At 38.9% G+C, this 17,322-nt stretch overlaps 1 protein-coding gene across 3 annotated transcripts in view; it reads right to left on the reverse strand.

Moving 5' to 3' along the window:
* Window positions 1-8,179, reverse strand: part of AHI1 (Abelson helper integration site 1) — a 90,749-nt gene extending 82,570 nt beyond the window's left edge. Inside the window, exons 1-5 of one of the 3 annotated variants that reach the window (XM_058836447.1) lie at window positions 8,037-8,121; window positions 7,132-7,184; window positions 5,788-5,823; window positions 3,590-3,661; window positions 1,939-2,060 (exon numbers count right to left, since the gene is read on the reverse strand). In XM_058836447.1, coding sequence (XP_058692430.1) covers window positions 1,939-2,060; window positions 3,590-3,599 — 132 coding nt within the window. In that variant the 5' untranslated portion in view covers window positions 3,600-3,661; window positions 5,788-5,823; window positions 7,132-7,184; window positions 8,037-8,121. The other 2 variants (XM_058836449.1, XM_058836448.1) reach the window with 2 other exon arrangements.
* Between the last annotated feature and the right edge of the window lie 9,143 nt (window positions 8,180-17,322).

Consider the following 17,322-nt stretch of genomic DNA (forward strand, 5'->3'; position numbering starts at 1 on the left):
TGGTTTTGATCAAAGCTGGGAGACCATTTATGGGAAGTGCTTGACACGAAGCCAACCATCACTGACAAATTTCACGTTATTTCAAGATATGTGAAACTCTGTACAGTTAAATCATATGAACTGAAGAAAATGGGAACAAAACCAGCCAACCTCCTCCATCTACCTACTCTTCTACTCCCACACACATTTATTTTTTTACAGAGAAATGACTGTTTATTTGCTGAAGCTTTTACAGAAACTTCTATTTGAATGCAACCAGCGTAGAAAATACCAACCTGAGCTCCTCCAACTTTGCCATACTTTAAGGAAATACTCCTAATGGTCAGTAACAGGTTTCAATACAAGCTCTCCTCAAGTCCTTAATTTTCAAGTAGTTTAATTTGTAATATTTATACCTTCAGCACAGCTAGAAATCTGGCTTCCACACTGATCCTAAAAATGCATCTTAATTTGTTTGCATAGCACTGAGTTTTCATTCAGGTCATTGTGATATTAAGTGTTTCTACATAACTCCAAAACACTAGTGTTTTGCATCAGAGACCTCTGTAATGGAAACCAATTCTAAAACCAAAGCAAGTTTAAAATATTTATGAGTAATATGTAGTTGCATATGAACATACAATTATGTGTTCAAAAATACTTACATATTACAGAATTAAAAATTCACAATTCATAAAAAGTGAACTTAACTGAGGAGGAATTTAGTGTTTTTTTACATACGTGCCAGTAAATAAGGGAAAAAACCACCTTCTAACTCTCTGTACTATTTTTAGACATCAAGTTGATTCTTTGTATAAACTATTGACTAAATAGCATATACATCAAAGAAAATTAATTTTTAAAAGTCCATACAAAATCCAACTTCAAAGTGTCAATCTAAAACCAAATATTTAGCAATATTAAGTTTAATGTATCTATTCTGAATATACTTAATATATACAACTACACATAACATTTATGACATTACATGAAATACCACTCATTTGTCTTAAATGAGTATTAATGAAGGAACATTAATTTCCAGAATCTGATATAGACACATTTGTAAGAAAAAAGACTGAAAAAATAAAACCTATCAGGAGGAAAATAAAAAAAATAGAACATTTGTCTTCTAAGCAATTCACTTTCTTTCCAAATTCCAAATCTTCTAAGTCAATAATCAGGTATATACAGAACAAGTTCATATTGAACACTTATTCTCCTCTTCAGGAAAAAGACTACAATGTGAACCATAACTCAGAGGGATTTCTGAGGCTCCTTTAGTGACAGATATGCCACAAACAAAAATGTCATCTAAAGTGTGGGTGATAGAATCCTTCCTAAGCTGCAAATCACAAGCTAAGGTCAAAATCTTTAAAAAGTTGACATGGAACCTCTCAAGACACAAAGCTCAGCGCATGCAGAAACTCAGATTACTGAGATTAAAAAAAAAAAGAGTAGAAAATTGAATCATTAATTATTGTGTCTAGTATTATTATACTTTCTCATCAGTTCTCAATTCACAGCTGTATTAGACAGACATACCTGTATTACACAGATGTAGTACTCTCAAAATTAAATACTTTCACAGCTGTAATTCTACTAGCCCTCAAACATGTAATTAACTCCCAGTAAAGTCAGTACTGAATTTGAAAAATTTTATGAAAAAATGGTATGGAAAAACAAGTACTGGTGGACATTAAGGAGTGTACATCGGCATGTGCCACTTTCTTTTCACCAGTTGATATAATTTTGGCATACCTCCAAGTTAGAAGGATGCTTTTGCAGGTACACAAAAAAGAAAATAAAACCCACACCAAAACCAAGGGGCACATGCAGAAACATACTTTACACTTAATTTTTTTAAAATGCTTACATCTCCTTTCTGCAATACATTTTCCTGATCTTTTTTCTGTTAAGGAAGGCAACCAAACAAATCCTGAATATGTTGAAACTCACCACAATGCTCTCTTGAGAGTCAAACTTCTTTTTCTTTGATTTCTTTGTGTCTGCTAAGTCAGCATGGCGTCTGAAGATCTCCTCAAAGCGGACTTTGGTTTTTGCCTTTGCCTCACTTTCAACTGCAAAAAGAAATTGAGAGTAATATTTGCTATCTCAGTAATCACCATTGCTAAAAAGTGCATAATCATGCTTTAAAATCACAAAGAATGAGAATTATTTATCAAGGAAAGTTTACCAAGAAATTCACTTTGTATTCAGCTAAGAATTTCTACTGGTAATATAACCCATACAAGGTTAACTCAGCAGCTTTGCACAGACACCCACACACCAGTCTTTCTCTTGTTGCTGAAGTCAGCACCATCTACTCTGTCTCCTGAAGAAAGCACACTTGGAAGAGAACATGCATCAGGATTGCTGATGCCTGGCTCTGAAATCCAGGAGAACACTGAATTTCATACATGAAACTTATGGGCATGTTTTCATGGTGTTACATGAAAACAACTGTTGAAGTTAGATAGAAAAGCTAAAAGTGTGTGTAGATCAGAGAGTTTTCTTAAGTCACTGGGTGAAAAAGGTAGAGTTTAAACTAGTTTAGAAAGCAGAAGACAAAATGGAGGATTTAGAGTGTTGTCTCTTCTCCTTTCTTCTTCATGTTCTTCTTCTAGAGGTTTTTGAGTAATAGTAAGTGATTGGATAGAAAATTCCACAGTGCAGTACACAGGTGTTGTGTCATCGGGTCATTAATAAAAATAATATATGTGTATACTGTTAATTGGATAAGAATAAGTATAAAGATAAAAAGGCTGCACAGTTTGAGGCCATTCTGTGCCATCAGAGCCGAAATGTGCCAGGTTGCAGTGAATCAAACTTGTGCAGAAAATCTGGAGAGACCTGCCAAGTTTTGTGATAACATCGTAATAAACATGAGAAACAAGATCCTAACAGGCTTTGGAGTTTTCTTCCTGACCCATAAACTGAGATAAATGGAACTCCCCATGAAGGAGTTCAGCTCAGAAGAGACTGAGAAATCCAGGAGTGAAAAGCACAGCAGAATCAAGAGAGAAAAACAGATTAAAAAAGTTATAAAGATCAGCACAAAACTTGGGCTAGCCAAAGCAGAGGACAGACTACTTCCAGGAGAAGCAGCAGCTCTGGGTTCTTACTGGGTCTGGAAACCAGAGCAGCACCATCCTGAGACAGATCTGTAAGAGCCAGAAGCTGGCACTCTTGCCTTTCTATGAACCTCTATACTGCCTTCAGCAGCATTTCAACCCTTGAAGTAGTAAGTGTTCTAGTTCCCCTCAGGTAATGCTTAATTTATAACGAAGAATTCAAAATGCAACCTGGCACAACACTGAAAACTTCTGTTGAATCCTCAGCTACAGCATAATTACCACTGTCATGACAACTTTTATAAATATAAATTATTGAATAATAATATTGAATTATATATATATATATATAATTCAATAATAATACTGAATTTAAATTTAAAAAATAACACCATTTGGAAAATCAGCTATAGTCATGAACTTAAAAAGGAGCCAATGGAGCATTAACGATTTATATATGACAGAAATAACTTCTATCATTTGCACCTAGTTCTAACTATAAAATATGTACTGGAAATCAAACAAAGTATCCTTACCTGCTCGCATTTTCAGTCCTCAGTTAGAAGTGGCTCAACACAACAGCTGCTTCTTCCTCAGAATTCAACATTCTATTTAAAGTATTTAATAACTGTCATTAACATAAGTGGTCCATAGACTTCAAGTTAATTAAATCTATGCTAATTAGTATCAGGAATGAGTACATTTTATTTAGAAATAAGTATTTCCCTATTTGACTAAAGTATTAGAAGTTTTCTGCTATCAAATCCCAGTTCTGATGCTTATTATTTGACGGGTAAATAAAAAACATTACAGCAATTTAATTAGTTATATTTCTGGGTAGTAGCCAAATAATTCAGGACTGTAGTCCTCCAATCTTCTAAAACAGCTAACAGTTTATTTAAATAATAATGACCCATAAAACCATTTATGTTGAAGCCTTTCAAATCGGATTCCTCTCCTGAAAGCATCATTGAGGAATCCAGATGATAGTTTTCAATGCAAAGGTTAGTATCTGCCAGCAAATCTAACTTTATTACAAATCTCTAAATATTTATGCTTATATAAAGCATTTGTGTTTATTATAAAGCAGACAGGCAACTACATGAAACTCATTTCTCTCAAGAAAAAAATTGTTAGGCCCTCCTGGTCATGGAGAAAATCCTGCAAACGCAATCCAAACAAAGCTTGAAGGCAAATAAAAATATTACACAGGTTTATCTTTTCATCAAAAAAATTCAGGATGTTCTACAAAAAACTTTAATACAAAGAGCTGTTTTATAAACAGTGGAACTAATGAAGTTCCTATGAAGGTGTGATGTTCCCCTTAGCCTTCCATGCAAGGAGCTCTGCTACCTACGTCCTCCATAGCCCACCAGGTACCAGCTCCAAGTTCTCCCCAGGTTACACCTCCTGTTAGACACCAGTAACTCAAATTCACTGCACACCCAGACTACACTGATCCTAACAAATTAAGACTTAGCATTAAGCACTGCCAGGATGTGTGGTTGCATTATTCTCACACCATTTTGGTCCAAGCCACCTAACACTCACCCAAACTATGCCTGCATACAGTTTAGGAGTTACTAGGGATTACTATAAATCAGCAGTTTGCATGCAGCTACTCTGATTTGAGGCTGAGAGAGCTGATTAGCAGTGAAGTGAGCCAAACACAGCACTCAGCCTCAGCACTAGAATTCTCTCCTGGGCACACATATTTCACCAGCACCGGAAGGAGCTGAGGCTATACTTGGGTCCCCAAGCATCTGCACCACCCTCCTCTCACATCTCTCATCTCTTGCACAGCGTTACTTGCACAGGCCTGTTACTTTCAGGTCCTTTCACACTCATTACTTACAGAGCTTTGGTCTGCTGGCTATCAGAACTAAACCAAATTAAGGGAAAAAAGGCAGTGTTCAGGTTGGTTTGGGATTATAGATGAGCCGATTAGTCAGATGCCCAGAGGAATTAGTTTGCTTCCTTTATGTATATGCCTTTAGCATTTATACTAAGTATCCAACAACCTAAGGATGTTTCAAAAGAGCAAGGGCAGCCAAATGGACCTCACTGGCAGTAAGATGTTTAGTTTTGCGACATGCTTGAAATGACACTGATGAGGTTGCAATATTTTCACTACCTAAACATGTTCTTACTCCTACAGCGAAGTTCCACTGTCACAACTAAACCAGTAACTGTTAAAAATAGCACTTCTTACTATAAATTAAAAGAGAAAATACCATTGAAAAATAAAACTGCTTTTGCAATTTATACTTGGCTAAACCAAGTGGGCATTTTAAAAGTACTAGTTATTAAATGCTGCTTTGCAAGTGGCCAATTCACAACTGACTAGAAAACACATAATTTAGAAGAGTAGAAAACTAAATAAATTCAAAAAATACAGCAGATTCTGTCACTTTAATAATTGACTGAGGATCACAGAAACATGGAAAAGTACCTTATAATAAGCTGATGATTTCAACAAGCCCTCAAAAACCAATTAGAAACAAGAAACGAAATACTGAAGGGCTCTTAAATTTAAAGCAAAATATATGAGAGACAATATAGTACACAAAAGCAAAATGAAATAAGTGCATACCCATTCTAAGAATGGAAATAAGTTTCTGGTCAAAGGATAAATAAATTAGTACACCAGAAAAAAAAAATTACCAACCTATAGGTTGATTAAAATATCAATTTTGCAGATAGGTTTTGATTTTAATGGAACCAAACATCTTACCAAAGGCTAGGCTCACTTCGTGTCTACAAGCACTTTCTGTAAAATGAAGAATTAGCAAAGTTCACCAATGAGTGCATCCCTGTTTATTTATTCAGTGTTTACCTGTTGTGGTAAGGAAACTAAGAGATAAAGGCCTCTAAAGACAGTGCAATTGTTTAATAGGCATTTCCAATTTAGAACTTCATGGTCTTTGACATGGTGCATTAAATCAGCTATCATGCTTGTGTAAATATAGATCATTAATCAACAAGGATAAGAACAAGGCTGTTTACTTAGTGTAATCTCACCTTAGGAGAGAATTAATCGTAAATCAAAGTTGAGCAACCACCATGCCCCAATCTGAGCAAGCTCAGTTATCATTAATTTTGTAAAACGTGGTTTTTGCCTGATCAGATTGGATCTCTTCCATGTTAGTAAATATAAGAAAATCCAAGACTGACAAAAGCACGTACTTGTAACAGTGACATAGTCCAGTCACCAGGAATAAACAGCAAAACAAATTCATAAAGCCCAAACTTCCAATTACTATACTTCCCTGAAAATAATCTAGTTTGCTCTTTTCTGACTATTTTACAATACTCATTGAGTTGCTATATTCTGCATCTGTAATACAGGGATTCTCTATGCTAAACATGCCACAATGGTCACTTTTACTGACCACTAATAAAAGATAAATCAAACCCATACTACAATGAGCAGAACACACAGAATTTGCACTATGCAATGTGAAGTGAAAAATTTCCTACCTAAAACTGGGTAAAAACTTCCTACCTGGGAAACTGACCTGACAAAATAGTTGAACACTTAGGATTTTTCTGAACTAAATTCCTCTTTTTTATTTTTTTTCACAATAAGTGAGCATAAATTTCTGTGGCTGAAAACAAGCAGAACATCAGGCCTTGTTTATTTCTCATCTTATATTTCATAAAGGGTATCTTGTGTTTTACTAGTATGTTTCTAATTGAGCTACATGTAGGGATCATTACCCTGAGGTGTGAAAGAGCTTTAGCTCAGAATTATACAACAAAATTACACTGAGATGAATCTGTTCCTCTTCACTATTGACAAATCTGATATCAAAAAACAATGTAGTTTTATTAATGAAAATTCAGTATTTAAGTACAGAAAACTAACAGACCAGGTAAATTATGTAAAAACTAATAAAAGTGCAGTAGTTTTCTACCAGTTTAGATGTGCCTGTAAAAAACTTACGCTCATAGTAATAAAAAAGATGTTTTAAAAAGCTGGTGCTACCCTCAGTTTTCTAGTAGTAAGTAACATATCAGAAAGTTTTTGCTTCATAGGAATCATCAGGTTGGGGTTTTTAACCCAGAAATTTGTCACCTTTCATCAAGAGAAACTTGCAGATTCTGATGGCAAAATTACAGACTTCAGTTCTATGGAAGGAAATATAGAAGACTTTTATTGTTTATTAAGTTTTATGTTTCTGCTTTATCTTAGACGGTAATTATGAAAATGTGTTCCCAGCAGAAGTATTTCCATACCAATAGCACGGATATTTTTACGCCCTAAGTATTTCCATTTCCAATGTAACATTCTGCTTTGCCTGGAAGAACTGTGGTAGATTTAAAAGGTATAAAGGGCCATTCAGACCACACACTAAAACCGGACTAGCCGATGGAATTATACAAGGAGGATGTGAAGCGCATCCAGATGCACATCCCCCGTTTGGAGCCCAGGGTGCCAGGCATGGGGAAGCACTGTATGTTCACTACAGCTACCCACGCATGTCAGCCCGGTGAGCTACAAAGCTCGTGAGGAGCGGAGGGGTGGGGAACCAACACCGATCTGGGGATTAGGGCTTCCCGCGTCTCTGCCCCGTGCCGCGGCGCCGGGACCAGACGGCGGCTCGCCCTAGGCCGTCTGTTCCGCCCGCCCGGCAGAGCCACCGCGGGGCTACTCCTGGCGGCCCCGCCGGCTACGCCCCCCGCTCCCGCTGCCTGCTGGAGCCCGCCCGCGCACCCCGGCCCGCGCTGGCCGCCGCCCAGCCCGCTCCCGCTCCCGTTCCCCAGTCCCGCTCCCGGTTCCTTCTCCCCAGCCCGCTCCCCTTCCCGTTCCCCAGCCCAGTCCCGCTCCCGCTCCCCGCCGGCGCGCGCCAAGGCCCGCGGTCCCAGCGGGGCCCCTGAGCGGCTGCGGCCGTGCCCAGCGCCAGGCTGAGCCCCCCGCCCCGGGGCGGGAAGGGGAGCCGGGGGAGGGAACAGCGGCGGGGAGGAGTTACCCAGCCCTACTCGCCCCCGGAGCCGCGCCCCGGGACGAGAGGCGGCACAGGCCCGACAGGGCCCGTCCCGGGGCGCGGCCCCGCTCCCCGCCGAGGGCATCACTCACGTCGGCCCCGTCCGCTCCCGTGGCGGCTGCTGCGGCCGCCCCGCCTCCCCCCCGCCCTCCGCCAGTGGGCTCTTCCTTGCCCCCGCTCCCCCCTCCGCAGCGCCGCGTGCGTGGTTCCGCCCAAAACAATCCCGGCTCCCAAGGAAACGGCGCGCGCCGCGCAGGCGCGCGGGGAAGCGCGGGGAGGGGGGAAAACAAACAAACAGAAACCCAAAACAAACAAAAACCAAACAAACAAAAAATGAAAAGGCGTTGAAACGCATTAGAAACAGGAGTCCTCCCACTTCGTGGTGCATTGGAGAAGAAAAGTGTCGAAAGTACGTCTTAGCTCTCGGAGTTCAGACTAACAAATGTTGCTTGCGGAAGAATAAAGTCTCTGGGTAGTGGGCTCTGTTGGGCTCAGGAGGAAAAGTGATGACAGGCGTCTGGGATGCAAGTGACACGTGTTTGGAATGCACACAAGGTTTCTGCAAATAGCAGCACAAATGGATGTCCTCGAACTATGCAGAGGTACTGGAGCAACTTTTATTTGTTGCCTGATTGAGTAGTTGATTTGAGCAGTGTTTTGGGGGATTTTATTTTTCCCCACTTAGGGATAATTACCTAATAAGCACATTTGTCATTGAAAAACTGTATATTCATTTCTTCTGTGTTAAAAAATATTGATTAAAACTGTACATGTCGAAGGTCCATCATGCACTAGATAGTTTGAGAAATCAGTGCAAGGTTTTCAATGAACATAGCTAGTTTTTTCAGAGGTGAGGTAAAATCAGCCTTCAGATGACAGCAATTTGCACAAGCTAGAGGTGAGCAAATGCTTGTGGTCCTGAGTTCGTGACATAGTTCCCAAGCATTGCATCCTTCAAAATCTGCCAATGAATTACACTGGCTTCCAAAAGAATGTACCTTCTGAAACCTGGCTTCCCTGTTCCTCATGTGTTATTAGTGGCAGACGCTACTATCTCTCTTTGTACTTACCTTTCCTCTGCTTTCTCAAATGTTTGTGTGTACTCAACTGCTAGGCAGGGATATTTCTTTTTTTCATAAGGCAAGTGTCTTGGGTTGCCTTGGCATAATACAAACAAAAACCAACTCCTCAGCATTCTTGTGCTCCTCTTTATCCTTAGTGTATCTCCATTCTTTTATCTCTTTGTCCTTCATAGTACCCCAAAGTCCATGAAATAATGGCCTTGAACAACCTTGTCTCACTTTCAGGTTGGCACCTTGCATTGAACAAGAGAGTGGACCAGAAATCCAGATGTTCCTTCCTAACTTCCTGGCAGCTGAGAGGCTCTGTTATGGCAAACTCAAAACCAGTCATTTTTAATCATTAACATAGAAAGCAGATTTGATATTGTCTAATTTGACCAGAAGTAATGGGCTATAAAGCCTTCTAAACAAGCCTGGCATGAGACATCAGGTTTTCTATTACTACTAAAAGCTTGTATCAAGTTTCCAGGAACACTTGTTTTGAAAGAATGTCTTTAAGATTTCTGTGACCATTACACCTTTGACAAACACGAGGTATTTGTGCCATCTGAGATCTATAAGCAAGTAGTGGTCAGGCCCATTTTCCATGTCAGGGGCGAATAAATCTGACCTCTTTAGCTGACTTGTTTAGTTGGGTTTTTAAGGAATAGAGACAGACGACAATAGTGCAGTTCTTATTAATAATAGATAAAACAAGTAAGTCTGCATTAAATTTGTTACTTTCATCCTGGACTAGTTAAAAATCATTATTCTGGAGTTAAGAATGTTTCATATAGAAAGCTACTATAAGCCAAACTAAGATGACATGCTGATATAAAAAATACTTTTTTGTCTCATGTTACCTCTTACAAGGTCCTATGTCTTACAGTTCTGATGTACGTCGCATAGTGCAAAACACGACCTGCTGATATTGAGCAGTTCTTGAGGCTTCTAATCACACTTTTATTAGAACTAAAGATGCTGCAATGTGTGTTGCTGTGTCATTGTCACGAATATATTTTTTTCCATTTCCTGACAGTGAATTTTTGTCAAAAATATTTGGACTTTATTCATTATTGCAAAAGCAGTGCAAGTCAGGAGCATCACCTAAAGAATGCAGGGGAACCTGTACAGCCCCCAAAATGACAGGATGAGTTTTGTCTGTACTTTGATGGCCTGTGGAACAGAACAAAGAAAAGAAAGCATACTCCAAACACAGAACATCCTGTTCCTAAGCAGAGGTAAGTGTGCAATCCCTATTCTGCTAGAAGGAGAAAAGCAAGGCTTTTGAAAAAGAACATGTATGCAAGGAGTTTTTCAATGGCTTCAAAAGCATATGCTCACTTTGTTCACCTGATTTTTCAGATGCAGGGGCTTGTACAGAGAAAGCTTTCCATTATTTTACATTTGGGATGTGAGGGAAGTAGAAAGGGACACAAACTAAGGGGGCATATTGTAGATTACAGGTAAATAGTTTGTAGATACCATATGCATTCTTAGAATCTCACAGGAATTCCAGGATGATGAAGAATGGATCAAGGTTCTTGTCTGAGCGTAACTTTCAACGAAAGGTAAAATCTGTCACAAGCAGGGACAGCCTCGAGGTGTCACTCAAGTGCACAAAATAGAAACAAGATCTGGGGTTGGATAACTCAGAGAGCACTAAAAGTGCAGTGATATTTTGGCAGAAGTTAATTGTTTAACTGATCAGTGGCCTATTTTCTCTTGGTAGCAAAATATCATCAGCTTTCTGGTATTTGGCATTCTGAGCAAATGATTATTTGACATAAATTGAAGCTTTAGTTGGGGCAACTGAAAGAAGAATTTTACATATATTGATAAGAAAAAGAAGTGTCAAAAAGTTAAAGTCAATAATTAATATCTTTAATAATTAGAGAAAAATTGTACAAGATATTCTGCATCCTGAGATTATTGCATCTTGCATGCTAAATTTCTAGTGCTTTGAAAGCAAGTCATAAGGACTAACTACAGTGGAAAGCTGGTGTGCCCCAAATATGTGGATATTGGTAGTAGAAATGCCTATATGTGCTTATTTGGCAGTCTAAATTTCTGTGGCTGCTTCTCAGAGATCTGAAAGTCTTTGAACTCAAAAGATTTCCCTGGCAGTTTAGTCCTTGACTTGCCTCCTAGTCCTTATGGGGGCAAGTAAGCAGTCCTTTCTCAGAAGAGAGTTTAAGAATGTTCTTTATCCTCGTTGAATTTGTTGAGCCCCATTTACCTTCTCAAAGTTTTCTCCAGAGTAGGTACAAGAGCAATTGTGACCACAGATTTTATTATTGTTGTGTATTATCAACTTTTTGTGGGTGGCAGTTCTCCCAAAGCTAAAATTCTGTATTAAAAAAGCGATTTTTCCACAATCTACTACAGTTTTCACTTTTAGGCCAAAACCAAAAAAAAATTTTACATTGAATTCAGCAAAACATTTAAAGAAACCTAGTTTATTTTTTCTTTTTTTGAACAAAGGTATGTATTCTATCACCATCTGTTAAAACCAGGTGGGACAGTGTTCTTTATCTCTTCCATGACCCATCCCTCATAGCTCCAGGCGGATATCTTCTGTTAATTGGCCATTGAGTCTCACTGCATGACTGATAAAATTACATCATCCCATTGTGATTAAATTACATCATCCCATCAACCCATCCCTGCTCCACCCCGCGGGAGGAGCCAAGCATTCCTACCTGGATGTAATCTGAGGGTTGGAGCACCGCAGGGGGCCTTTCTCCACTGGATTCCCAGAGGAAAACCGGACCCATCTGGACCACCAATGGACCTTCAGAAGAAAACTACACCCTTCTATAGGATCATTGCTTCAATAGATCCACATCTGTCACTGCAGGAGGACTGCAGTCACCATTTAATTGGACTGCTATCAACACCCTGACCAACCAGGGTGTCAAATTGTATTCTGATTCTGTCAGTGATTTGGTTTTCTGGGGTTTTTGTTTTTTGTTTGTTTGGGTTTTTTTTGTTGTTGTTGTTGTTGTTGTTTTGGTTTTTTGTGCTACTGCATTTTTGTTTAAGTTTTCCTAGTAAAGAACTGTTATTTCTATTCCCATATCTTTGCCTGAGAGCCCTTTGATTTCAAGATTATAATTTTGAAGAGGGGGGGAGTTTACATTTTTCCATTTCAAGAGAAGTTCCTGCCTTCCTTAGTAGACACCTGTCTTTGCAAACCAAGACAAGGACTTTAAAATGTTTTAAGGAAATCAACTCTTAATCATCATATTAATAGAGAGACTTGAACAAGTCTGGAATTATAAAGTGGCACAATCCTAGGCATCTGGTATTAACAGGGAATGTAAGACTCCTAAATTTTTAATAAGTAATTTTATTTTTCATTTTAAATGGGATGAAGTTATTAGGAGAGTTACATGAATAATCCCTCATATTTCAATATGTTCACCATACTAGAATGTCTATTTATTTTGCAACATGAAGAAAAGAAGGTAAACACATTGTATTTCACTGCCAGAAAGCTACGTTTCAGAAGCCACAGGTTCAAATTGTATGTCCAGACAATGAGATCATGAGCCCTCTGAAGAAAATATTGTGTTTTCAGTATTAGTGTTTCTTGAGCAACATCTCCTGAGGTATAGCTAAATCTCTACTGATGTTTTCCTGTCCTCAGAACAACAATGCTAAGTCTTTCTGAAAGCAGGGGATCATCTGGGAAACCCTTGTGTTCTCAGAAAACTTCGGGTACTTTGCCGCAGGATGGCAGCGTAACTGCACACGACATTAAGTCTAGTTTTTGTGAAGTCTGGAAGCATTGGATATTGGAGCTAGAATTTGTCTGTAACTAAGTGCAGCATTGTTGCTTTTTAACTTTTCAAAATACAGCTGTTTGCCTTGTATGGTTAGTGCATCTTTGCATATGTTTTAATTAAATAATTTTCTTTTTGTGCTGCTTATTAGCTATGCAAGAAATTTTAATTGAGTAACAGATCGCCTGAATATCCCTATTGTATCCCATGGTTAAGCTATTTTATTTGTAAGCTAATTCCCACAATATTTTTTTCAGAAAAATATTTATTCTTTGAAATGTACTTGTTTTGTTTCAGAATGTAATTGTTGATGTGGTTAATCAGATTTCTTTCTTCTAAAGGGTTGATTTTTTAATCAAGTCAGTTTGGAGACTTTAGTTTGCAGTCCTTCCACATGTTCTTATATCTCTTTTTTTTCAAAGTCTTCAAGCCTATCTTTTTAAACATTTTTGTTTATCTCCCTGGGATCTTTCATTTTTCAGTACTTTATTAAAGTTCATTTCTTTCCCTGCTTCCACTGATTTATTCAATAAGTATCGCTATTGTCAGCAAACAAGTGGCCATTTTTTAACTTGGGAAATACTTTAATAGTTCTATTGCGAATATGGTGTTCACACATCTTGTTCACAGTCTAGCATTAAAAATCAACCCTGTGGTGCCCTGCTGCCCAGCTTTACTCCACCTGTGCTGAGGGTTGAGAATACCCAGTTGTCTTTGAGTGGCTTTTGCTGCAGCAGGAGGCAATTCCTCGTTCCTGCAGCTTCCAGCAGTGATGCTGTTATCTGTCCTCATTCAGTCCCATCTCCCGCAAGCACACTTGGCCTTGCTGAGCTATATGCAAGGGATGCCATTCGCACCCCTTTTGCCAGGCCCACCTTTTTAATATTCCACTGTAAAACAAAAGGATTCTTCTTTGTTTGTGCATACAAAGAATATGGGAAAAAAAAGAGAATAAAATCTGTTCCTAACTCTGAGTTACACCATAGATCTTCCAGAGGTTGATGTACTTTCTTCCCCTTCTCGTGTCATTTAGAGACAAAATTGATGTTCTGAAAATAAACAGAAGAATAGTCACTCTAATGTTTGTGCAAATCATCAACATTATTAAGAAGTGCTTTTCTCTAGCATACACAGTAATTATTTGCTTTCCTCTCACCTTTTTCTTCTCTCTTGCCCTGCAATTTTTCCTTTTTTTTTTGTTCAGCTTGTCACATGGTGGCAGCTGCTTCCTATCTTCTGGTGATTACAGCAAAAAAAAGAACATTACGGGCTAGATTTCTTCTGAAATCTATTAGGATGGGAAAATCAACACACCATTTTTGCATTTAAGCAGTGGGAAAGAGTCCTGCTATGTCATGAAGCTTGGTCACAAAATCAGCATGGGAGGAGGAGCAGAGACAGAATTCCACATCTAAATAAACTATATTTTTGGAAAATTTAAGCTTGGTTTCACAAAATCTTGCTTGTCTGGAAAACATCTTATGTTTGAAAGAGTTCAAATCAAGGTAAATCTAGGCTAACTCTCCTGCAGGGAAATGGAGAAAGAAGCACCCATAGGTTAGTCAAGCCTCCCAGAGCCATGATATCAGGCCTGGATGCCTCCCAGAGCCATGGAAAAGAACTGTCACTGGAGGTGTCAGGAAATTCTGGATTAGTCCTTCAAGCAGTACTGCAACGACCAAAGGAAATTGAGTGGTGCATGTTCCAGCAGCAACAAAAAATCAACAGAAACACACCTGACCCCTAGACTCCCAGTCAGTAACCAAAGCTAATTCCAGAATTTTTAGCTGTTGTTCTAGTTTTCAGTGTCACTTAAAAACATGCCACTTCCAAACAAAATATCTGTTGACCTACATATGAAAGAAATGTACACCTGCCCAATAGAAATGGACCTCTAAATCTGAACAAGGATATTTATATTTTAATATAGATATAGATATATATATATACTGATGTAAAGTATATTATAAATCTATATCTAGTATTTAGGTATTTTATTATTGCTATAATGAACCCAATGGAGATCAGGCTCTGCAAAAACTCATTTTGGGATTTTTAAAAGAGCTACAGCTAAAAACAATAAATATTTGCAGACTCTCTGCTTACTCCTTAATACTCTTCATCAATGATTTATGGCTTCCATTCTGACACATTAATCAATTTATTTTGTTTGAATAGCTCTTCTATAACATTCTTTCTAGACAGCACCTTTTTCTTGGATTCCTTCCAAGTCCTGAATATTGTTCCTGTCTCCAAGCTCCTGCTCTCCTATTCAGTCTGTACTTAGTTCCATATCCCCACCACAGCCATAAGAAGAAGCTACTTTTTCAAAGCATGTGGCCCTTAGTGTGGAGTTTCTCCCACTACCACAGACCCCTGTACTCTCACCCAGGGATGCTGGAAATGGTGGTGACTCTCCTCCACTTTTTCCTGTGTGATCGTCTGAGCAGGCTGTTACAGGGGACTGTGCTTCAGCCTACAGCCACTTCTGCAGCCTGCTGTTACCATTTCCCTCACTAATCAACCAGTGGGACAAGGTCAGAGAAAAACCTGAATTGTGAACTCAAAACCAGCCCCCATTGCTCAGGTGTAGTACTCAGTATGTCTCTCCCTGCTTGTCCTGTTGTGCTACAGCCCCAAAGGCTTTTCTTGAGCTTCATGCTCAGTAAATTTGGACGCTTTCAGAGCCTGTTGAGCACAACATTTCCCAGAGCACACAAAAGGCTTGCTGCCATCTGGCACTTGCTTTCTATCCCCCACGTACTGTTGGCTTTGAAAGTTCTGCCAACAGTGCTGTTCTTTAAAAAAACATTGGCACCAATTCTCTCGAATAACTGGCCAGACCCAAAAATTGTTACTGTTCCTTTTGGTTCCAGTGCGACATTCTGCAGGTCCTGCAGGCAGGGTGTAATGGAAATTTCTGGTATTTGATACTGTCTTTCTCTAGCAGATGCTGAACTGTGCCTGCTGGGGATCTGCCCCCCTAGGTGATGCTGTTGCCTGCAGAGGCCTTGAACAGTCTGCCTGGAAGGCACAGATCACAGCAGGACAGACGTGCAGCGTCCCCCCCAGGGAACCCAACAACCCCCTGCCTTTGTCACTGAAATGCTGCTGCTGCTTCATGTAAACCAAAGGTTGCTCTTGATTTTAAAGTTTAAAAAAGGCTACTATTCTCAGACACTTTTGTCGCTGTAACTCTCAGTTACCAAATCTAACCAAATCTCTTTGGTTAGATTTGGGGTGACTTGTCAGAATAACAGTTTTCATGTTATTAAGCATCACATTTGGAAATCAGGTTTCTTTTCCAGAAATCTGTCTGACTCATTAACAGCCCATGCTCTTGCTATAGGATGTTCTCAGGAGCTAGAGTGTCAGGCCTCCACTTTGCCATATTCTGTGAATCTTCTTTGTCTCGATTCCACAGTTATTTGAGCCTTTTCTATGTGTTTTTTTTTTACTTGGGATATTTATTTGGCTTTTGTGAGAATACAGTCTAGATATCTTGCATTATTTTCTCACCTGAGAAAACAGTTACAGTTTTATCTGTTCTCTAGCAGCATGGGAATTCTTGATTTACTGTCAGTCATCTGTCCTAATTCAGGCACCTATTTAGGTGATACTTCTGGCAAGATTTACTGCATTTTCCAGTCTTTGATGTGCCTAAATAATAAATCTTTTTTCATATTTACAGTTGAATACTAGGACTGTGTCATTACTACTAGGACTGTGTAAATACATTGTAAATATATGTAAGAACTTGGACGCTGATTCTGATGATAACAGCAGCACTTTGTCATGTGATAGGACTCTGCATCCTTGGCACACAAGTACCATCCTCCTCATTTCATCTGTCTGGGTCTGCTTTGGTGATCTGTATGTCTTTATTCTGTCATGTTTTCAAATGTAGTACCACTGGATATTTTTTGTTTTCCTATATCTTAACCCTGTAGACAAGTGCAACACTCCAAAGCTTTCTGAGTGCTAGAAAATAATTCCTTTTTTTCAAGAAGGTATCTTACACAAGATGTCAGAAGACTATTGGGTAGTTTGTGACTAGGAAAGGTGTTGCAGTGTTTGAAAAACAAGTTTTGAAAAAGTTATTAAGGTAATTCCAGTTGCTGACAGCATCATCTGTTTAAATTTTTACCCCACTTCCATCGACTTTGCACCCCACTGTTTGTGATGACTCATATTTCTGCATTTTCTATGCCAAAAATACAGTCTTTGGGACACACAGCACATGTAAATGGCATATCTTATAGAAACATACTTTGAATTAAAATATAATAGGATCAAATGATAAAGCTGATCAGCAAATTTTGTATGATTTCTAATGCAAAATTTCCTGATCTCAACTTTGGAGCTTACATGAGAGTCAGGAAAAAAAAGAACCAAGCAATTTTTCCAATGTTGTCTTCCGCAAAAGCAAGCT

The sequence above is a fragment of the Poecile atricapillus genome, chromosome 3, assembly GCF_030490865.1.
Source record: "Poecile atricapillus isolate bPoeAtr1 chromosome 3, bPoeAtr1.hap1, whole genome shotgun sequence".
Lineage (NCBI taxonomy): Eukaryota > Metazoa > Chordata > Aves > Passeriformes > Paridae > Poecile > Poecile atricapillus.